The sequence below is a fragment of the Corapipo altera genome, unplaced genomic scaffold, assembly GCF_003945725.1.
Source record: "Corapipo altera isolate COAL_440 unplaced genomic scaffold, ASM394572v1 24b, whole genome shotgun sequence".
Classification (NCBI taxonomy): Eukaryota; Metazoa; Chordata; class Aves; order Passeriformes; family Pipridae; genus Corapipo; species Corapipo altera.
In genome coordinates, this window is record NW_020884888.1 from 10887117 (window position 1) to 10906464 (window position 19348).

The 19348-nt window shown below is 40.8% G+C and overlaps 1 protein-coding gene across 1 annotated transcript in view; it reads left to right on the forward strand.

Annotated features, from left to right (window-relative positions):
* Positions 1 to 19348, forward strand: part of GRB10 (growth factor receptor bound protein 10) — a 144616-nt gene that overhangs the window by 46967 nt on the left and 78301 nt on the right. The window contains exon 3 of the mRNA XM_027643863.1: positions 14094 to 14187. Coding sequence (XP_027499664.1) covers positions 14094 to 14187 — 94 coding nt within the window. The remainder of the gene's footprint in view (positions 1 to 14093; positions 14188 to 19348) is intronic.

Consider the following 19348-nt stretch of genomic DNA (forward strand, 5'->3'; position numbering starts at 1 on the left):
CTCCTGCCTTCCCTGATGTCTACTCTCTCTTACGAGGTTTGCATCCAAATGGACTACCTCCCATGCTGCCTTCTCTGAGGACTCACTGCCAGCCATATCGCCCCAGGACTGTCCTTGGGGCAATGTGGGGAAGGTCCCCCTTGCTAAGTGGCTTATGAGCTTCCACCCTCAGATCCGACTGATGATTCTATCCTTTGGTCACAAGTGCCCCTGGCTCAGAGTCATTTGGTGGGGTTGGGCACGAAGCACTAGGAGAGTCATGACCCTTTCCACTGTGAGCCCATTGCAGAAGAGATATCACCCATGTGCCTGGAGAGCAAAGAGACAATAGGGGTCAGGAAGGAAGGGCTGACACAAGCCTTCAAATGCATGAACTGTTCTATTGATTGTAAAGAGTTCATGGCTAACCTGGAAAGGCTAACACCTCCCTTTCCTAAAAGCCTGTGGGTTTTCTATCTCCTCCACCACTCTGGCAGAGACCTGACCCCTCAGGATTTCCTTGAATGGTTGTGTGCCAGCTGATGGAGGGTACTGCCTGGGGGAGCTTGGGAGAAGATATTCTGGCCCTTCTGGAAGGAAATAGCTGGCTTTTTCTGGAGGACATCTTGGCAAGGATGATGTCAGAAGACAGTTGATTGTATCTGGGGCTAGCCCACCTCCATGGGTTCTTTTTCCTAATCAGCCTCTGTGGTCTCTGGATCTCCTGCCACCTGGTTGAGTGAAGTCCTTCAGTTCTTCACAATCCTTCTGTGTGCTCTTACCCTGTTCCCTCTCTGCATATCCTCCTTCTTCCAGAGCCCTTCTCTTGGGCTCATTCTTCCTTGACTAGCAGGGAAGCAGGAAGCACTGGGCAAGCCACGGCCACACTGCCATGACCTCTTGCCATGACCAGTTGAAAAGATTTCTGTAGAAGGTAACTCTAGGATTGTATGTAACATACACGTTACATACATAAATAAATATCCATTTATTAAAGTGACCTAAAACATGTTTACCCACCCACACATGCACACTCAACTTACGTGATTTTTTTTTTTTCCTTTTTGAATTCATGACAGACTCAAGAAATTTTTAAAACCAGATATTAGTGTCAATATTTGAGGGAGTCATCTTGAGTGTTTTGTAACTGGAAGCATTTGTAGAGCCTGTTCTCTAAGGTGAATGTGAATTAAGACTTCAGAGGGACTGTTTCTCTACTTCTGACCATACAGAAGTATAAGGCAGTGTGTTGCAAGTTTGATGGAAAAAATTCCTTCCTACATGTTTGTTGGTAAAATTTCTGCATGGAATATATATTTTTTTTTTTTTTTCCTGACAGGGGCAAAAGAGATAACTAAGCGTACTAAAGATGTTCCTAAAAAGGCACCTCTTGCAATCTTGTTTTTTTCTGGAGTCCTTTATGTCCTCAAAATTATGACAAGCTGATGGCTGTTGAACATGAATTGCCTGAATGGTTTAGTCACAAACCATAACTGCTACGCTGGATGAGAGAAAGTTGGAAAAATAGTTTTCTGACAGTGTATCTTTTAAAATATGACTTGCCCTGAAGATTAAAATAAACCCAGACCCACAAGACCAGAAACTTCGTATTGGCTGTCCTACTAGCATCTTCTGGAACAGGGATATTGACACAATAACATGTAATATTAGGATGTAAGACTACACACATGCTGTCAGTATTGCAGTGTGCTAAGGAGCTCCCAGGTAATCTGCACAGTTAATTTGCTTGTTTTGGCTAAATGAATGGTCTTCTGTTCATCTGTATCCAGAAGGTGGCTTGTTCCTCTCACCCACAGCTTGCTTCTGAAGCTTAATTCAAAGTTTTTCCTCTTTTCCTCCTTTTTTTGATCTCTAGTTTGACTTTAATCTCAGCAGGAATCTTTTCCACTATCTTTATTTCATAGATCTGCATTTTTGGATTAGAAAGAATAGCTCAAAACTAGAGGAAGCAGTACAGTTAAATACTGATTGTGTTGTAAAAGGTACCGCCCTGAATGCTGGAGTTAATCACCATCTCAGCTGAAGTGTGGTAGCTGCTCATGTGCAAGCTGCCAGCCCCTTGAAGTGCAAGGTAAACAAGTCACTTCCCCTCCCTAGACTTCAGCAGTGGTTTCATGGAAGAGAAAGAAAGGTGTTTGAAAGCCACTTCAATACCAATTGAACACAACTCATCTGATTGCATCTCACCTTTTCTCGGAGTGAACAGTAGAAATTCATTTGCAGAAATTTTCTCATGGTCTGGCGACCAGCTTTGCAATCTCTGTTCAAATCTCTCCTTGTTTGGAGACCCTGTACCTGGGCAGGTCTCGTTTGAGGTGGTTTGCTTGTTTTGTTTCAAGTGCTACCTTGGCAATGTTTGGCACATCAGACCTTCTTCCAGTAGCATGCTGGTAGTTATGAAACCTCTTTGATCTGTTGAGGCTTTAATGTAGCCTCAGAGGCTTTGTGAAGAACTAAAGCAGCTGCTGCTAACTATGTTGAAGCGCTGCAGTGTATGTTCTGACGTGCTGTGGGTAACTTCCTTGGATGTGTCCAGTAGGCATTAGCAAGAGGTGGGGAGCATTTGTACAAAATAAGAGGTCACTTAACACAGTTATGCTGTAAACAACAGTAAAGCAGAACAAAACAAAAAGAAAACCTTCCAAGCATGAAGAGGTGTTTGACATGCTTGCTTTTGATGTGCCAGTTTCTGCAAAAACTAAAGATTACACTTTGTATTGTGTTTTCCTGGGACAGCTTGCAATTTTACATGTAATTTATTACTATTTAAATGCAAATTGCTGATCTTTTGTGAATTTTCTTCCTTCAGAGTATGTTAAGTCAATAAAGATTTTCTGATAAAGTCATATTCTTAATGCAGGATAACTGGTAGAGCTACTTACAATTAGCTCCCTTTCCTTAAGGAAAGGATAACATGGCAGCCGCTACCTTGAGATAGATATAAATATATATTTTTATTAATACTGCAAAAAGTGTAACAATTAAGCATATTTTATACTGTACCTAGATTTTTGAAAAGACAGAGAGAGATAAAGTATGCAGACCACTGAGAGAAGTTCTCAGGCTAAAAAGCAACTTTGAGGTGCTGGGATTTTACTACAGTCAAACTAGTTAATTCTTTTTCTAAAGACTCTAAAGATGTGGAAATTCACAGAATCATTAAGTTGGAAAAGACCTCCAAGGTCAAGTCCAGTGTTTGACCTTGTCAACTAAGTGCCACGCCCAGTTGTTTCTTGAAGAGCTCCAGGGGTAGTGACTCCACCACATCCCTGGGCAGTCTCTTCCAATGTTTAAGAACCCCAGAAATTCCTTCTGATGTCCACCCTGAACCTTTGCTGGTGCAGCTTGAGGCTATGTCCTCTCATCCTGTTGCTGGTTGGTTGTGTGAAGAGCCTGACCCCCCACTTGGCTACAACCTCCTTTCAGGCAGTTGTAGAGAGCCGTAAGGTCTCCCCTGAACCTTCTTTTCTCCAGGCTAAACACCCCCAGGCTCCCACAACCACTCATCATATGACTTATTTTCCACACCTTCACCAGCTTCGTTGCCCTTCTCTGGACTTGCTCCAGAACCTCAGTGTCCTCATTGCAGTGAGAGGCCCAGAACTGGACACAGGACTCAAGGTACATCTTCACCAGTGGCTGAGTACGGAGGGAACAGTTACTGCCCTGGTTCTGCTGGCCTATTTTTGATAGAAGTCAGGATGCCATTGGCCTTGGCCACCTGGGCAGCTGCTGGCTCATATTTAGCCAGCTCTCAAACAGCACCCCCAGGTCCTTTTCTGCTGGGCTGCTTTCCAGCCACTCTTCCCCCAGCCTATAGGACTGCATGAGGTTGTTGTGGCCCAGGTGCAGGACCCGGCATTTGGATTTGCTGAACCTCACACTGTTGGTCTTGCCCCATCTATCCAGACTGTTCGGATCCCTCTGCAGAGCCTTCCCATCCTTCAGCAGATCAGCACTCCCACCCAACTTGGTGTCATTCACGAACTTACTAAGGGTGCCCTCAATCCCCTCATCAATAACGATATTAAACACGATTGGACTCAATACTGAGCCCTGCAAGTTCATTTCATTTTGAGAAATGGGAATAAGACAGTGTCACCCTGAAATATTAAGGATGACTCCTGTAGTTAGTCTTATCTTAATCTTTGTTTTGTTTTCTTTCCAGCTGTTATGACTCAACAACTTGTGTGTAGGTATTTCTATAATGCAAACTGCAGCATCATTTGTGTTAGAAATTTTATTCAATCATTGTGTGCAAAGACTTGGGGATGGTGACTTTACGAGGTCTAATAGAGCATCACTGTGAGACTTTTTTCAGGAAAACTGTTTTGACCATCACTGTGAAAGGTGCAGTGATGTATGTGACTTTCTTAAAACTGCAAAGGTCAAATGAGATTCAGAAATGATTAAAGAAAGAAATGCACACATACAGGCATCTTGTTTTCTTGGTAAAGGTGTGGGGTTTGTTGGTTATTTTTTTCTGAGGGCTTACGAAGTAACCCGTTATTTGAATGTAAGCAGTAAAAAAGAACTTTTTTTTTTTTAAGTACCCATATATTGTAGACTGTTCTTAGACTCTGTAATTTTTTTTTGCATAAATTACATTACTCATTTGCACTGAGTGTAACCCTGCTGTTTGGTTAGGGGAGAGCACAGCATTCTGTTTCAATATGTGATCTGATGCTGGGTTATTAATCATGAAAATACATGATTATTGTGCTTTAGAGATGTGTCTGTGATTTCTGTGAGGTTTGAGTAGGGTAGAGAGCAGTCAGCTGAAGTGTATAAATCTTTACCCCATGTCTCAGATTCTGAAATATCTTTTTGGTAAGGCTTGCTGTTTTGGAACTGTGTAAAGAGTTAGTTCTGTATCTAACTGAGAGTATGTCACCTGAAATATAAATGCTCTTGTCTGAGGTAGGCAATGAGTTCTGGGGCAAACTGCACCATATAAGAGGCAAATGGTTCTTTATCTAAGCAGAAATGTGTGTGATCAATATAATTAGGATCATAGGTTTGATCAGATGCGACAGACATTTCTAGACCTAGTTAATTACTTATCTAATGCCAAGGATCACTCTTTGGAAGGAGGAGGGGGGTACCAAGCACAACCTAAATTACAGCAATTGAGAAAGTAGAGTGAGAAGGTCCATGTTCCTGATAGTTGAAGTAAGGATAGCAAAATAGTCTTGTATGAATTTGTTCAACATGACACTTTAAATTCATCAGTTTCAGTATGAAGAACAATTTCATTAGCGTGTGAATGTTACTTTGCTTGCTGGCATCCAGTAAATTTTAAAGGTCTCTGTGGTACAGAGGCTCCTGCCCCACAAGAGGTTTATCATTTTATCAGCTCTGTCAAGGGCTGTGGATAACTATCTTCATCTCTTGGCATGTTCAAACTCTTGCTTTGAACCTGAACCATCAAGAAGATGGAAGTATTGCCTGTAAGAGAGCAGACCCACATTCAGATGGTGTAAATTCCTTTGCTCTGTATTTCATACTACTTTCATTCCTTTGTTACGGTTTCATCTGTCTTGAGTTTTCAGGGCTGCCTAGCTGTGAGGGTACATACACTTAAATTTAGGTTATCTGGCTGTGGTTGCTGCTTCCCAAAGCATAGATATTTGAATATAAATTCCTGAAGAGAATGCACTGGGATGGAAATAGTGGTTCCTTCAACCCAGGTGGCATCTTCCCTTCTCTCCTCCCTCCCCTGGCCTGAGACACAGAAATTTTTTGCTGCAGTGCCAGATCCAGAGTCCACCAGCTCATCGTTTCAAGCGTTGAGCCTTCCAAGGTTAATTCAGGGCATCATTAGCTTGTACTGGGACAAACTGTCCAAGGCATTTTGCAGAACGTCTCCTGTCCACGTGGTGCAAGGATGCTGTCAACACCTGACTCCCAAAGCCAGTGTTCCGTGAAGCAGCTGGTCAGCAGCGCTGCTACAACCGAAGCTCTAGTAGATTTGATGCCAAGTAGAACAGATGAGCTACCTTGTATTTCACAGGTCTGAGCATGGGGAGGGCAGTGCATTGAAAAGGATCAAATATCCTATACCTTCTTTCTGTGTTACAGCTTCCCCCGAAAGCATATACGGAGATTTTTTTAATTTTTTTTTAAACACAAGTTAAAAGAAAATAATTTTGAAGACACTTTCTCAGACTGGACAGGTGTGTTAGCAAGTGTGTGACATGCTGAAATTTTCCATAGCACTAGGGCACAAATATTGCCATTGTATTTCTTTTCCTCTTTCTGATGAAGAAGGAATATAGCCTGACCATGCACTGAAACTTGGACAAAACATAGAAAGTGACCCTGGTAAAGATTCTTGAATAGGCTAAAGGTTTTATGAGCAACAACACATTGTTATGGGTTGCATTACTACCTGAGATTTCGTGAGCACCATTCAGTATAGTATTTAACACGTATGAACTTGTGCCTTTAGGTCAATTTAAGTAGTATAGTCTCTTAAGTCTCAATTCTTTGATAAGAGAATGATGCAATATATCACTGAAAAGCTAAAGGCACATCAGGATCTATAGGCACCAGCAGAAGAAACAAAAATTTTATGTAAGCATGTGATTTTTCTGCTGTGAAGAATTTCCTAATATAAACTTCATTTATTCAGTGGTGTTTTGTTAGAAATGAAAAGGAACCTAGTTTGTTTTAAAAAAAAGGACACAAAAGAATACTTTATCAGTAAGTAAGTGCTTCAGTTTTGTAAGTACTTTATAGATGAAGACACCTCTAAGGAGTGATTGCTTTCACTGAGAACTTTGTGCAATTGTTTCTTTTCTGTATCTCAGGACTTTATTTTAGCTGTAAACTATGTAAACTGTCTCTAACAGACCCAGTGGTTTTAGTCTCATTAAAAATAGAACAAAGCTCTTAGCATTTCTAAGCCTGTCAGTTGGATTCCCTCCTTGCTAGCTGATTAAAAGACAGCAACCATGATGCATTGAATTTTCTTCTCCCATAATAAATGGTAGTCTGGTCCAAAAAGTGCACAGTGTGGAACATACTATCCATTTTCTTGTGCAAAGTACTGGTAGACAGCTCAATTCTTGCAGAAGGAGTTAGTTTCTACTACGAGAGGACTGCATCTAGGGAGAGAAATTTATTTTGATGTCGTTATTGCCAAAGTTTGGGTCCAGGAGTGTTGAAAATCCTGTTAATGCCAGTTTTGCAAAGACTAGCCTAGAGAAGCTGAATCTGTAATGTTAGCCTATGTGTGTGCTGTAAAAGTGCATTGCTGGAGCTGTCAGCTAATGTGGTATGCTCACTCCTGCCTTACTGGAGAAAAGCCTTTTATTAATAAACTGCTTCTACCAGATATTGTTGGAGCTTGCTAGTCATGGTCCAGCTCTTGCTAAACTACATTAACTATTTGATTAATTGATTTGTTTATTTCCTGGAGGGCAAAGAGACACTTGGAGTTGGGGGGAGGATAGGAAGAAGCTAGTAGTAAGAGTAGTTTTTGGTGTGTCCTGATAGCAGTTGCAATGCAGGTAGTGACAAGTCACATAACCGGACTCCTAAAATAAATCTGAAGCACCTTCAGAAAAATAACTTTCTAGCTCAGCTATAGCAGTAGCTTCTATAACTATGTCAGCCCATGGCTTTTAGAAAGAAATACATCACTGACTTGGGGTTTCAGTGTCAATAACAGGGTCCAAACTCCCAATTTTTTGCTGAATTGAACGACTTACGGTCAGTGGGTTACTGAAGCCCAGAGAGGGTCGGGAGAGAAATTCCTCCAAGGTCAGACTGACAAGCCTTTCTGCCTTCCCCTGTATCATGGGGTGTAATATAATTCCTGTGATTCATTTAACAAATTCCCTGCCATTGCAGTGACATGGACCATGGACGCAGGTCTGTCTTGTCTATCAGTCTCATTTTCCTTCTTTCTTTGCTAATTCCTGGTCTGCTGTGTTTCTTGTAGCTATTGTATATGTTGCATGGTGGGCTAGTAAGTCTGCTGAGGGTTGTATGAATGTTTGGATCACAATAAGTCTGCACCGTGCCAGGTTTTCAGTGATTTGCTGCAGTGATTTGCGGCACCGAGGATCAGAGGTGCTGCTGTGTGTCGGGAGGAATGTACTGCTGCCTTTGCTTCTTCTGTAATCCTGAGCTGGGCTTGTTTGTTCTTGGTCTCTAGGGTTATTGCTCCTAGTCTTGACAGCCAGTACTGTAAAAACAGAAGGATTCCTGCAGTTAGTGGCTTTGCTACTTCAGGAGAGAGAGCCCAGCTTTTGACAAAGCTAAGTGGCTTTATTTTAAGCCCTTGTTTGTACAAGCTCTCTTAGCAATGGGAATGCTAAAATTCTAGGTTCACAGTTACTCTGTTGACTTACTGAGCCTTTCACTTGGCTCTTACCTAGTTAAATGACTATAGTTAAGAGGCAGGAAACCAGGTTACAGGTCTTTAATTATGTAATATGTGGGTTGTCTGAGAATGCACTTTAAAGTTTTTTGCCTAGTGTGCAAAGCTTCTTTTTTCTTTATTTCTATGAGATGTTAAGCACTCTTGCAGAAAACAGTAAAACATACAAACTGTGTTTGAATAAAGTTGAAATCATCTGCAAAGAAGTGACTTTGGACAAACCCAAGAGCCTTTCTCTTCCCTTGGGACATATGTCCTCAAACTCCCGGATGTCAGCTTGCTGAAAATATGCTGTACCAAACATCTGTCTGGTAGGGGACTGTGCTGCTGTATTTTTAAGAAAGAAGCATCACATGCATTGCTAATTGATCTGGACTGTGGAGTTTGGATTAGAACTTGAACCTAGGTTTGGATCTGTCAGTTGGATTTATTCTTGTAAATGCTTGTGTGTTTGCCTTCACAGGGCTAAGAGTAAAACTGAGTGAACAGAAACTCTGTAGATGCTTGTGGATACCAGTAAGCTATAGGACAGTTTATTTAGGTGAATAGCTGGCTATTCAGCACTTAGCATAATTGAGTATTATTCTCCTTGTACATTTGATGCTTCTAGTAACCCGCAAAATCATGGTATAAAGAAGCAGCATAGCTTAAAAAGCAGTGCAGAGCTTAAAAAAACAGTGCAGGAAGTTACTTTACCTAAATGCAAATAGTAGTTTGTTTGGAAAGTGAGGAATCTTATAAACCAGTCCTCAGAAGAAATTGCAACCTAATCTGTTTATTGCCTAAGGAAACTCCAGGAGCATGTTAAGAATTACGCTACTGGGTCAGATAAAGAAATGTTCCTCTATCTCTGTCTCCTTCCTCTAAGAGCAACAAGTTGCAGATACAAAGAGAGAGTATAATTTCTTCAAGTATCCCCTTTCTTCTCCAGAAGCCTGGAGCTGTGTCTACTTTTTCACAGCCCTTGGTGGACACTTCTTCAGTGAATTTTTGTAATTGCCTTTTTTGGAAACCACTTACACTTGAACACTCTGCAATAGCTTCCTTTGTCTGTACTAGCATGAAGTACTTCATTTTGCTTTACACAAGTTGCCTGAACAGAGTAAAGCTAAGGTGGTTCAAACAATGACTTGGCTAATTTTCTCTTTACGCTCAACTAGTTTTAAGACCTCTACCTTGGTGTGGTGAATGAGCTCTGCCAAGTGGGCAGGCAAGGCAGGAGTGCCTCTGTGCAAACAGAGGTGTATCTGCCTTGATAGTCTCCTAAACCACGGTGAGACCCGTCAGCACGTCTGACTTTACTTTCTGTTGTGCTGGACAGTGTACAAACATCAGAAGTATGTCATGATCTTAATTTGTCGCTGTGGGACTGCTGGCATGAGTACGCGTGACTCTTGCTCAATTGAACCTTTTGTTCAGGAGCACGACAGTGTGGGTTTGCAGACAGCTACAGTAAATCCAAAACCAGGGACTGTCATCTTGGTGGTCTGGACATCCTCAGTCTGGCCATGCTCCCAGGAGCTTCCGAGAAGCTGTGCTGCCACTTGTAGCCTTCCTTCATCTCGTAAACTTCCAGTGACTGCTGAAGTTAGAAAAAGTTGAAGCCTTCAGTAACAGGGGATTTCCAGACTTCTCAAGAAAGCTGCTCAGTCTCTGCTAATGTTAGGCCCCTTTATTTGCAAAGAACAAGGGAGAAGGGAAATACAGATGATACTTTATTATTTGTGCTCTCGAATCTGCTTCCTCCCTTCTCTAGGCACTATTTACCCATAAGATTATCCTGAATGACTGACTAGATAACCTTTGCTGAATGAATTAGGATGAGAGAAGCAGCAGTAGAGCAGTAGCAACACACTGGTCAGCCTAATAACACTGTCTCATACTGATAAATACTCTTCTGAGCTAACCTGCAGGTGGGAACAGTAGCACTTGGAGCTGAAGAAGTGATTTAAGAACACGTGTGCAGACAGTGGAGCTGCTATAGTATATGACTATCTGATTCACTGATTAAAAATAAGATTTAATGTTTTCTTTGATAACTGAAATGCTTATCGTGCTAGCACAAACAGCAGCAGGCATATGTCATAGTTGAGGGAGTGCAACTTGAAAGGCTTGGTTATAGATTGAAAAATAAATCCAGATTGTCCTGGTTACTGATACGTAGAGATAACACTGCTTATGGGTGGACTTTGGCTCTTAATGCGATGTAAACATGTCACCTCTTGTGTAGTGCAATACAGGTTTGCAAAAGGACACCATAGTGTGACCTGTAATGATGGTGTGTTTGACTATATGAAATCCTAACACTTTAAAGGACTCTGTGAAAAATAAACCCTGCTTCAGATCCTTCTAGCACTCTTGCTAGTCACTTGCTTAAATCATCCTTGGTTGCAGATGCTGACTGACGGAGAAAATAGTACATGCAAACAAGTCAGGGAGGGCTAATGCTCAGTTAGCTTCTAAAAATACTACAAAAGCTGGATGGTCCAGTAAGTTAAGTAACATGCTTTAATTTCATATTGAGAGCATTTATTGGAAAAGGAGGGAGAGCTGGGGATTAAACCATGAAGCAAACAAATGACTTCAAGCTTGGTTTCAGTCACGACAGGAGGGATGATGATAGATCAAAGCAGGTGCCCACCTTGCTGAGGGCCATGACCTCAGCCTTGAGACGGAGCCCAACAACAAGGCTGCTGGCACAGAGCAATTATATAACTTTATTTCCTGCCCCCCTCCCCTTTCTTCTTTTAACCTTGTTCCAGTGTCTGATCTCAGCTGCATCTGGCCGAGTGCCAGTGTTTGTCTGTGCACAACGGACACAAACAGATTCTGGAGGGTCATGTGAAACTACCCCTAGCTCTTTAAACCACACCGCCCTTACCTTTTCCCCTCCAGTGCCTGCATTGCTGTAACAGGTGTGGCTTTGTTTATGCACGGCTTGTTGCTTTGCTTTAGCACCTGGGTTTTGCTGGCCTTCAGTGTCCGGAGGAAACCTTTGTTTCCCTGCTTTGCTCAAGCAGAAGGAGAACTCTCCGGACCTTCTGAGCAGGTGTTTGCACCAAACGAAGTAGTCAGGGGCGTCAGCTTTATGAGGGCAGCAACCAGCAGTCATTAGTCACTATAATGTCTGCTTCTGAAAACTCTGACCATGGCTTTGGCTTAACTTCATGAGGCCTGTGTTTCTCAGCATCTTCTGGTACAGATGTAAGGTGATTCCAGAGAGGGTGTATCCTATTCCTGTAAATTATTGACAATTGCTATCTAAAAAAAAAAAAAATAAAATCCAGTTTAATTGAAGAGTTAACAGGCTTGGAGCCAGGTATAAGCCTGAAATAAGGTCTTTTCAGTTAAGTGTTTATGTGTTACTGCTGTGGGAAATGCAAATGTAAAATGATGCATTTTAGCCCCATTTCACCTTTGTTGATACATAGCACTGCATGAATCTTGCCTTGCACTTGTATGTGTTGGGGCAACTGCAAACACATTTAGATAACCAGTAATAAGCTATTTGTTACTTTTCTTGTTCCAGCTTTTATTTCTCTTGGGGTGCCCTGTTGTTCTTCCCAGACAAGAGGCAATATGTAACTGCACCCATGCATTGGACACTGGGACTTGTTCCTGGGAAGTGGAACTGATAGTGCTAAACTGCATCTCGGGGGTTTTAGCTACCCCATAAAAATTTGTCGTGTTGAATTGCATGGAGAGAAATGCACAGAGAAAAGCTCTTTGCTAGGGAGGGATGTTCTGCTGAGTTCTCCATGCCTGGGATGCTCATCTCTTAGCCTTTGTACTGAGAGCAATCAGCTTCAGCTTTAGGTTTTGACTGAAAATTTTCCTAGATAAGCATCTCCTCCTCCCTGTTGCCCTTGGCACCTTTGAATCAATTACACTTAATTTTCTGGGGAACAGACTCATAATTTTGTATGTCCTTTCTCCAGCTGCCTTCTTGTGTTCCAAGTCCCATACTTCCTGCCTGAAATTTAAAATTGAGATGATGTGAGCCAGGTCAATGATGGCTGTGTGGTGTCCCAGAGAAAATGAGATATATCCAGTGAGAATGACTAGCGTTCCAAAAGCACTAGTAATGTTGGAATGTGATACCCTGCAGTTGCAAGGGATTTGACAGAGACAGGACCTCATGAATTGCTTGTTCCTCATACATGTTCAGCTAGCTCCAGTGAAAGAGCTAAGAAATACTGCAGTTTCAAGTTGTGCTGACAGAAGGTCTGATGTTGTTAGGGGAGGTTTTTTTGATTCATAAGAAGCAACTACAAAAACTTGTGAGGTAAGGGAGATGTGGCTCAAGAAACAACAGCCAGTGTTTTGAAAAGCAGTGAATGTGAAGAGCAATACGTGGAGATAGTCAATATGGAGGCAGAAGTCTGAGTGGTCCCAGTTGTATCTGGCATAGATGGATGCCATTTTTATCTTATCATATATTGTTTACTCATAAAAACCTTCCTTAGTCATACCACTGTTGGCAGCTTTTGTCTTCTAAATGCCTGTGGGGTCTTGAACTGATCCCTGATGGTGAAGACACTAGAGTGGTGCTTGAGTACTTGAATCAAAGCTCAAGTATTTGCTAAGACAGTCTCTCTGATGAAGAGATAATATAATTTATTTCATATACTGTATAACTATATGCAATTCTAAGCCCCAAACACTACATCCATTATGTTTTTGAGTATTAGCTTATATTCTGTAAACTGGAAGTGCTGGGCTGAGAGTTCATGGTTGCACGTAGTTGAATTGCCACTTACTGTGGGCATGTTATTGCTCTGCCATAATTACAATGTCATTTGCCATGAAGGTGGTTCCTATGTTTTGACATAAATGTGGGTGATGCCACTGTGTATTTATCCCATACTTTGGGCATAGCAGGATTGTGTATACAGTCACGTATATCACTGCAGCAGTTTATGGTGGGTGATATATCAATGCAGTCAACTTTATGCACTTTTCCATACCCACCTTTAACTGGTATATGCAAAGGTATGCCAACTTTGTAAAACTATGTACCTGCTTTAAATCTCCTTCTCATACTTCGAAAATGTGACTTATCTTGCTTTTCTTATATTCTTGTTTATATTTCAGTTCCCCTGCTTTCTCCTAGTTGTCTTCTTTGGCAAGATCTGTGAGAAACTGTGGTGTTTTAGACTGAGCCAAATTCAGTTTGTGTTAAAACTTCATGAAACCTGATCTTGTGAGAGTTCTAGTATGAAAAAAACAACAGGTTGGCATCCAGAGGCATGGATGTTTATCTAAACTGAACTTCTGATTCCTCTTGAGGTTTAGTAGTTCACTACTGAATCTGTTTCAGTCCAGTTAATTAGTTATAAAACCCTAAGCCACAGACTTGGAATTAGAGAAAACAAAGCCCCAAGCCTCCGCATAATTTGATGTAAGAAACTTTTGTTAAACTAGGAAGTTCATTTACGTCACTGTTTCTCAGTTTGAAATGCAAACTCATGTACAGATGAACCAACAGCATAGTCATTGATTCTGGATTCATGCCACATGTGACAGTCTTGTGTCCCCCTATGATCTGCCCCCCCCCCACACCTTCTCTGACACCGATTTCTCCTGTCAGAGGTATGGCAGGGGGTTTTTTGTTTTGTATAGGTGGTTTGACTTTGTGTAATGTAGCTTACAGGAATCACAGAATGCCTGATTTTGATAAGATATTCTGCTCCTCTCTTTTTAGGACAATGTAGATCAGACTTCAGCTCATGGTCGGCGGGATCTGGTGGAACCGGGTTTCCAAGAACCATCTAACCGCATCTCCCTGAATCACCAAGGTAAGGAACGGTGGGTCGAAATCCAGGCTTCTCAAGGGAATGCAGATGCGGTTTGACCTCCATATTGCTGTTTTCCTCATTGGGGGAAAAAATGTACTGGATGGTTGGAGGAGGAGAACTGAAGAAATTGTTTCTTGTCACAACTGTCCTTTGAGCTGCAAGTGAAGATGATGAAGGACCTGTATGCATCTCAAGCCTTGCAGCCCAAAATGGAATTACTAGGCAGGGTGACAGAAGAGGGCAGGAGAGAGGTACTGAAATGGAATTCAACATTTGTAATGTTAAAGTTGTATTTAAAAAAATCTTCTGTTGCTATAAGAAGGATTCAGGGCTCTGGTTCAATGTCTGCAGTAGGAGAAAAGAAAAGCATGTTTACTTGCTTTCCATGATATAATTCAGATCATTTGGGAAAAGGAAGTCCTGAACTAGAAGTTGTAATGCTAGCGTAATAGTTTAGCTTCTGTACATCAACAAGAGTACATATAAAAAGTTAAAATAAATCTTAAAGGTCTGTCTTTGCTGATTTCTGTCTGTTCAGATGCATAAAAGGCAACAGTTACTATTATTGCAGAGACTGTTCAGTTCAGCTTTATTTTTTTAGGTTTGAAATAATTTATTATAGAGAGTGCTGTCTTAACCAGTGAACCCTTTTACCCTCGGGGTTCCTGATGGTTTAATTTGAAACCAAGTCCTTGAAGGTCATCTTCAAATGTTGTTTCATCAGTGCAACAGCTAATAGTAATGCAGTCAGAACAAGACTATTGAAACAAAAAAGATTACAGACGTATTACTTAAAATATTTGCCAAATATGACATGCTTGAGTTTGTCCTTTAAAATCCGGCATTTCTTATTTGTCAAGGACATCAAGACTGGAATTTCATGACTCGTAGATTATCAAGACCATTTAAGTTTCACAAACAAGTCCCAGAATGTAATGAGGATTGTATTTTAACTTGCTCCCCTCTCCACGCTCCAAGTCTTCTGGTGTTTTTGAAGCTTTGTTTTCAATTGCAATGTAATCCAGTCTAAAACTTGCAGTAAATCAGGCAGTGTGTTGTCACATGCTTGTGTGCATAGAGTAGAGTTTATAAATTCAATTTTTCATTTGTTTTAGAATGGTACTGTTACATTACTTTCACCTATCTCGGGATGTGCAAATCCTGGAGAAGATCTATACAGGTGACTTCTGAAGCTATTTGTAAATATCCCCCCTTTAATCAAGGGATTTTTTTTTGGTGGGGGGAACACATGCTGTGTGGTTTGATTTCATGCTTTATAGTATGTGTTGCTGCTGCTTTTGAAGTCTGAACATTTATAGAAGAAATAGGTAATACTGTGTTTTGATGGCAAAATGCCAGCTTTGCAGCCTGACATTTTCCTAGTTCCTTTTCAGGTCCTTCTTTTCCTCTATTAATATTGTTGTACTGCAGAAGGATCCATACAGTGTCACCTGACATGTGGCTCTGTCTCAGCCACTTTAAAACAAATGTCTGTATGCGGTGGTCCAAATTAATTTAGGAAACAGCTGTCTTTGAAGAAAATTTTGCATAGGGGGTACTGTTTCTAAAGCAAGACTCAGTTAACGCATTTCCCAATACTTTCTGAAGTAAAGATCACTTATGCATCCACAAATTGTTTGGGATTTTTCTTCTATGTCAGCTGACTGACAGCAATCAAATCCAGGATTTCTAAAATCTTTCTAATTTTGTTACTGAAGTAAGTATATAGTGCATTATTAATCTTGATGCTGTTACTTTAGTGGTGCGGATTAAGAACTGAAATCTAAATGCCCAAAGGTGGCCTTTAATGCTGTGCTGGGCTGTAGCACTTCTGCCTTTTTGCAGTGTTGGAGGGAAGCAATGTGCTTTACAGACATGATACCTGCTGCTTTGGTACCTTTTTGAAAATGGAAGTGACCATAAGCATGATATGGTGTCATGTTTTGTGTGTTCTGCCTGTCCAAGTGTGCACATCTACACTCTTTCATAGCATGTGACATATACACTGTTATCCAAGAACTTGAAAATACAAGTATTTTAAGAGCTGGCATATAGTCCAGTAATTGATTAATGAGTAGTACTTAGAAAAGTACAACAAAAAGAGCTTCAATGGGAGTTATGACATGGTCTGAACTAGCTCCCATGCAGTCACATTAGTCACATCATAAATAGGAAGACTAGATTATTAACATGAAATGGATTTTTAAGTTCTATGGCCGCTGTTTACTTAGGTTTTTTCTACTCTTACACAAAACTTTGTTATTCATTACTTTCTATTAAAGCTTTGCTGGCACTGACACTGGTTAAAAATGTAAGAGTAAACCTGTATCCAGAAGCAACTTGCAGGACCACTGCAAATTAATCTGGTAGTATGTCTTGATTATGTTGATGGTAAAGATACTTGCAACAGACTATGCCAATTTTTGCTTCCAGTTATATACAATGTTGCTTGCTGACTTCAGCATACACCTATTATTAGATCTAAAGCTTTTGTTCCTGTGTTTCACATGAGCAGAAATTGTGGAAGGATTAGAATTAGCTAAAATATTTAATGTGTTAGGTGTTCCCTGCCTTTTTCTCTTTAGTGTATTGTGTGTTAAACGGTGCAGCTGAACTTTGAGCAACCATACTTATGTTACTTTATGTATGCACTTCCAATTCATACCTGACCACATTGCTCAGCGAGTGTAGCAGATCTGCCAGTTTCTGTTGAACATTAACTTATGGCCCTTTGCTTTTCACTGGGGGAGCTTTTGGTACAAGCACTTGCAATTCTGAACCTGAACTGCTTTCCACAGCCTATAAAAATGGTGATTAGCTTCTTCCCAGGCATCTGAATCCCTTCAACATGAACTGGAAAAAGAGCATTCAAGTGGAGACTTGAGATAGCCCTGCCAACTGTCCCTGCCTGAATAAGCCCTTTCTTATGAAGGGTATTTCAAGTACATGTTTCCTGCTGAATCACTGTTTTTACACAAGCAGATGCTTTATAACTGTTCAGCTTTTTATTTCAAAAGAGTATCTTGCAAAGATTGGGAAGCAGAAGATACTTTTGTAAAGTGAGGAGTCTTTAGAATAGGACAGTTTCATGTGAAACACATGCACAAAGTTAACACAGATGGAACGGTATTTTTTCCTAGACATAGTTTAATAGCTGTTTATGTGTAGGTATGCTAATAAACTTGCTTACTTTAACAGTAAGTGTTTTTATATCTAAGCCATTATTTAGTACTCACTTTTCAATGATTCTGCTAATTGGGAAAATTTTGTAAACATACTAAATGCAAACAGAGGGAACAGTGATGTCTTTCCTATATTCCCCATAAGCTACTTCATAAATTAAATGTCATAGGAAAGAACAAGCTTTGTCTTGCTGAGCAATACTAATATTGCAATACTAGCAATATTAACAATGCTAATATTGAAATAGTGATATCCACTGATGTAAAAGATGCTTCAGCTACCTATTAAAAGTTATAGGAAGTTATCAACAGCCAGCCAAGATTTGGCATTTAATAACCAACAAGTCTAAATATTTCTGGAACAGTCCTTCCAGAAGTTGTAGTAAAGTCTCTAGGCTTGGAGAAGAAAAATTATGTGGTCTTTTCTGAAGAGGAAAAGGAAGAAGGTGAAGAAACAATCTAAACAACTACTTACCATCTTTAAAAACACCAAGAGAAAGAGAAAGTGAGAGCATGCTTAGGATAGGACAGGTATTGTTATTTTTTGAAATTTTCCCCTTCAGGAATGGAGTGTGGAGATGAAGGAAACTGTAGACCCCTCAGGCACATCTCACTTTGCAATACATTCAACAGTCACAAATGTTTAAAATTTTGCAATGAGAGGTTTCCTGCAGTGTGTAGTGTGTAGCCTGCAGCATTTGTACCCTGTCCAGTAGTGAGGGGTAGTGTGGAGTAGAGCAGGGGACCATAGTGGTGATTTTAGTCAAAAGCCCTGCATTCACATGGAGATGCCATTTTGAGGTTTTTAGTAGAGGTGATGGGCTTCAGCACTTGTTTTCCCTGTCCTGTCCCAAAGGGTGCTGCTGGTTCTCGTCTCTCCCCAAGCACCCTGACAGTGTAACCTCTGTTCTTCTTGGCTGCTCTGTGTGATGCCACCAAATTTGACATGGATTTCCCTGTGCTACTGAGGAAGAGTTTTGCTGTATGAATTATGGTGGCAAAATACACTATTCTACAGAAACTGTAAGCCCAACAGAATTTGTTGACTCTTGGACTTCAGGAGGTTTAACCTGACAACCATGCCACTACTGTTTCTCTTCTCACTCCATACTTCTGGGATTTTCTTTGTTGAGACATGTTTTGGAGCTTATTTTTCCTGTTTGTTTTTCTAGAAAGCAGCAAATAGTGCCAACTCCAGTCCCAGATGTGAAGTTTATGGGCAATACTTTTTATTGGTACTTGACATGTACTTTTTGAGATTGCGTAGGTACTTCTTATTCAGAATTTTGAAGCCGTACGTAAATAAGATGCATTCTGTCACCTTGCCTTTTAGTGGAAGTATTAAACATGCAATTCTGGCACTTTCTTTATGTGTATACTTGCGGGATGATTGTCAGTTTCTGTACAAATGTGTTTTGCCATGAGTCTATGATGAAAGATTTATCTTCCTTTTATTAATGCATTCACACACAGCCTTTCTTTCCTGAGCTCTTCTTGGACTTCATGCTTTTTGTCACTCCACTTTGCAGACAGAGCTTATGGTACCTCTGGCTGCACAACCAGGTGTCTCCAGCAGTGGAAAGGAAATGGTGATATGAATTGTTTTAGCCAACAGCTGCCCTTTGTCAACAGCCAGCTCAGCCTCTGGTCTTTCTTGATTGGTCATGGTAGAAAATCCTGTCTGTCGTGAGGCGGTGAATATGCTTTGGTTGTGGATTGGGTTGACATTAGTTTTCCTGCCTGTGTTTACAGACAACTTGCTCCCAGTGAAACTGGAGGGATCCAGGGCATCTGCCAACTTGCATCATACTGCAGCCAACTCTTGAGGTGGATGCTCTCTAGTACCTCATTGGCTAGTCACTAATACATTAACTTCTATAAAGACAGTAAATGAAAGCATGGTGAACACTACCCTTCTAGCACACTGCCTGGATCCAAAAAATACAAGCCCATGTAAATACAGTCAGACTTTTGAATGA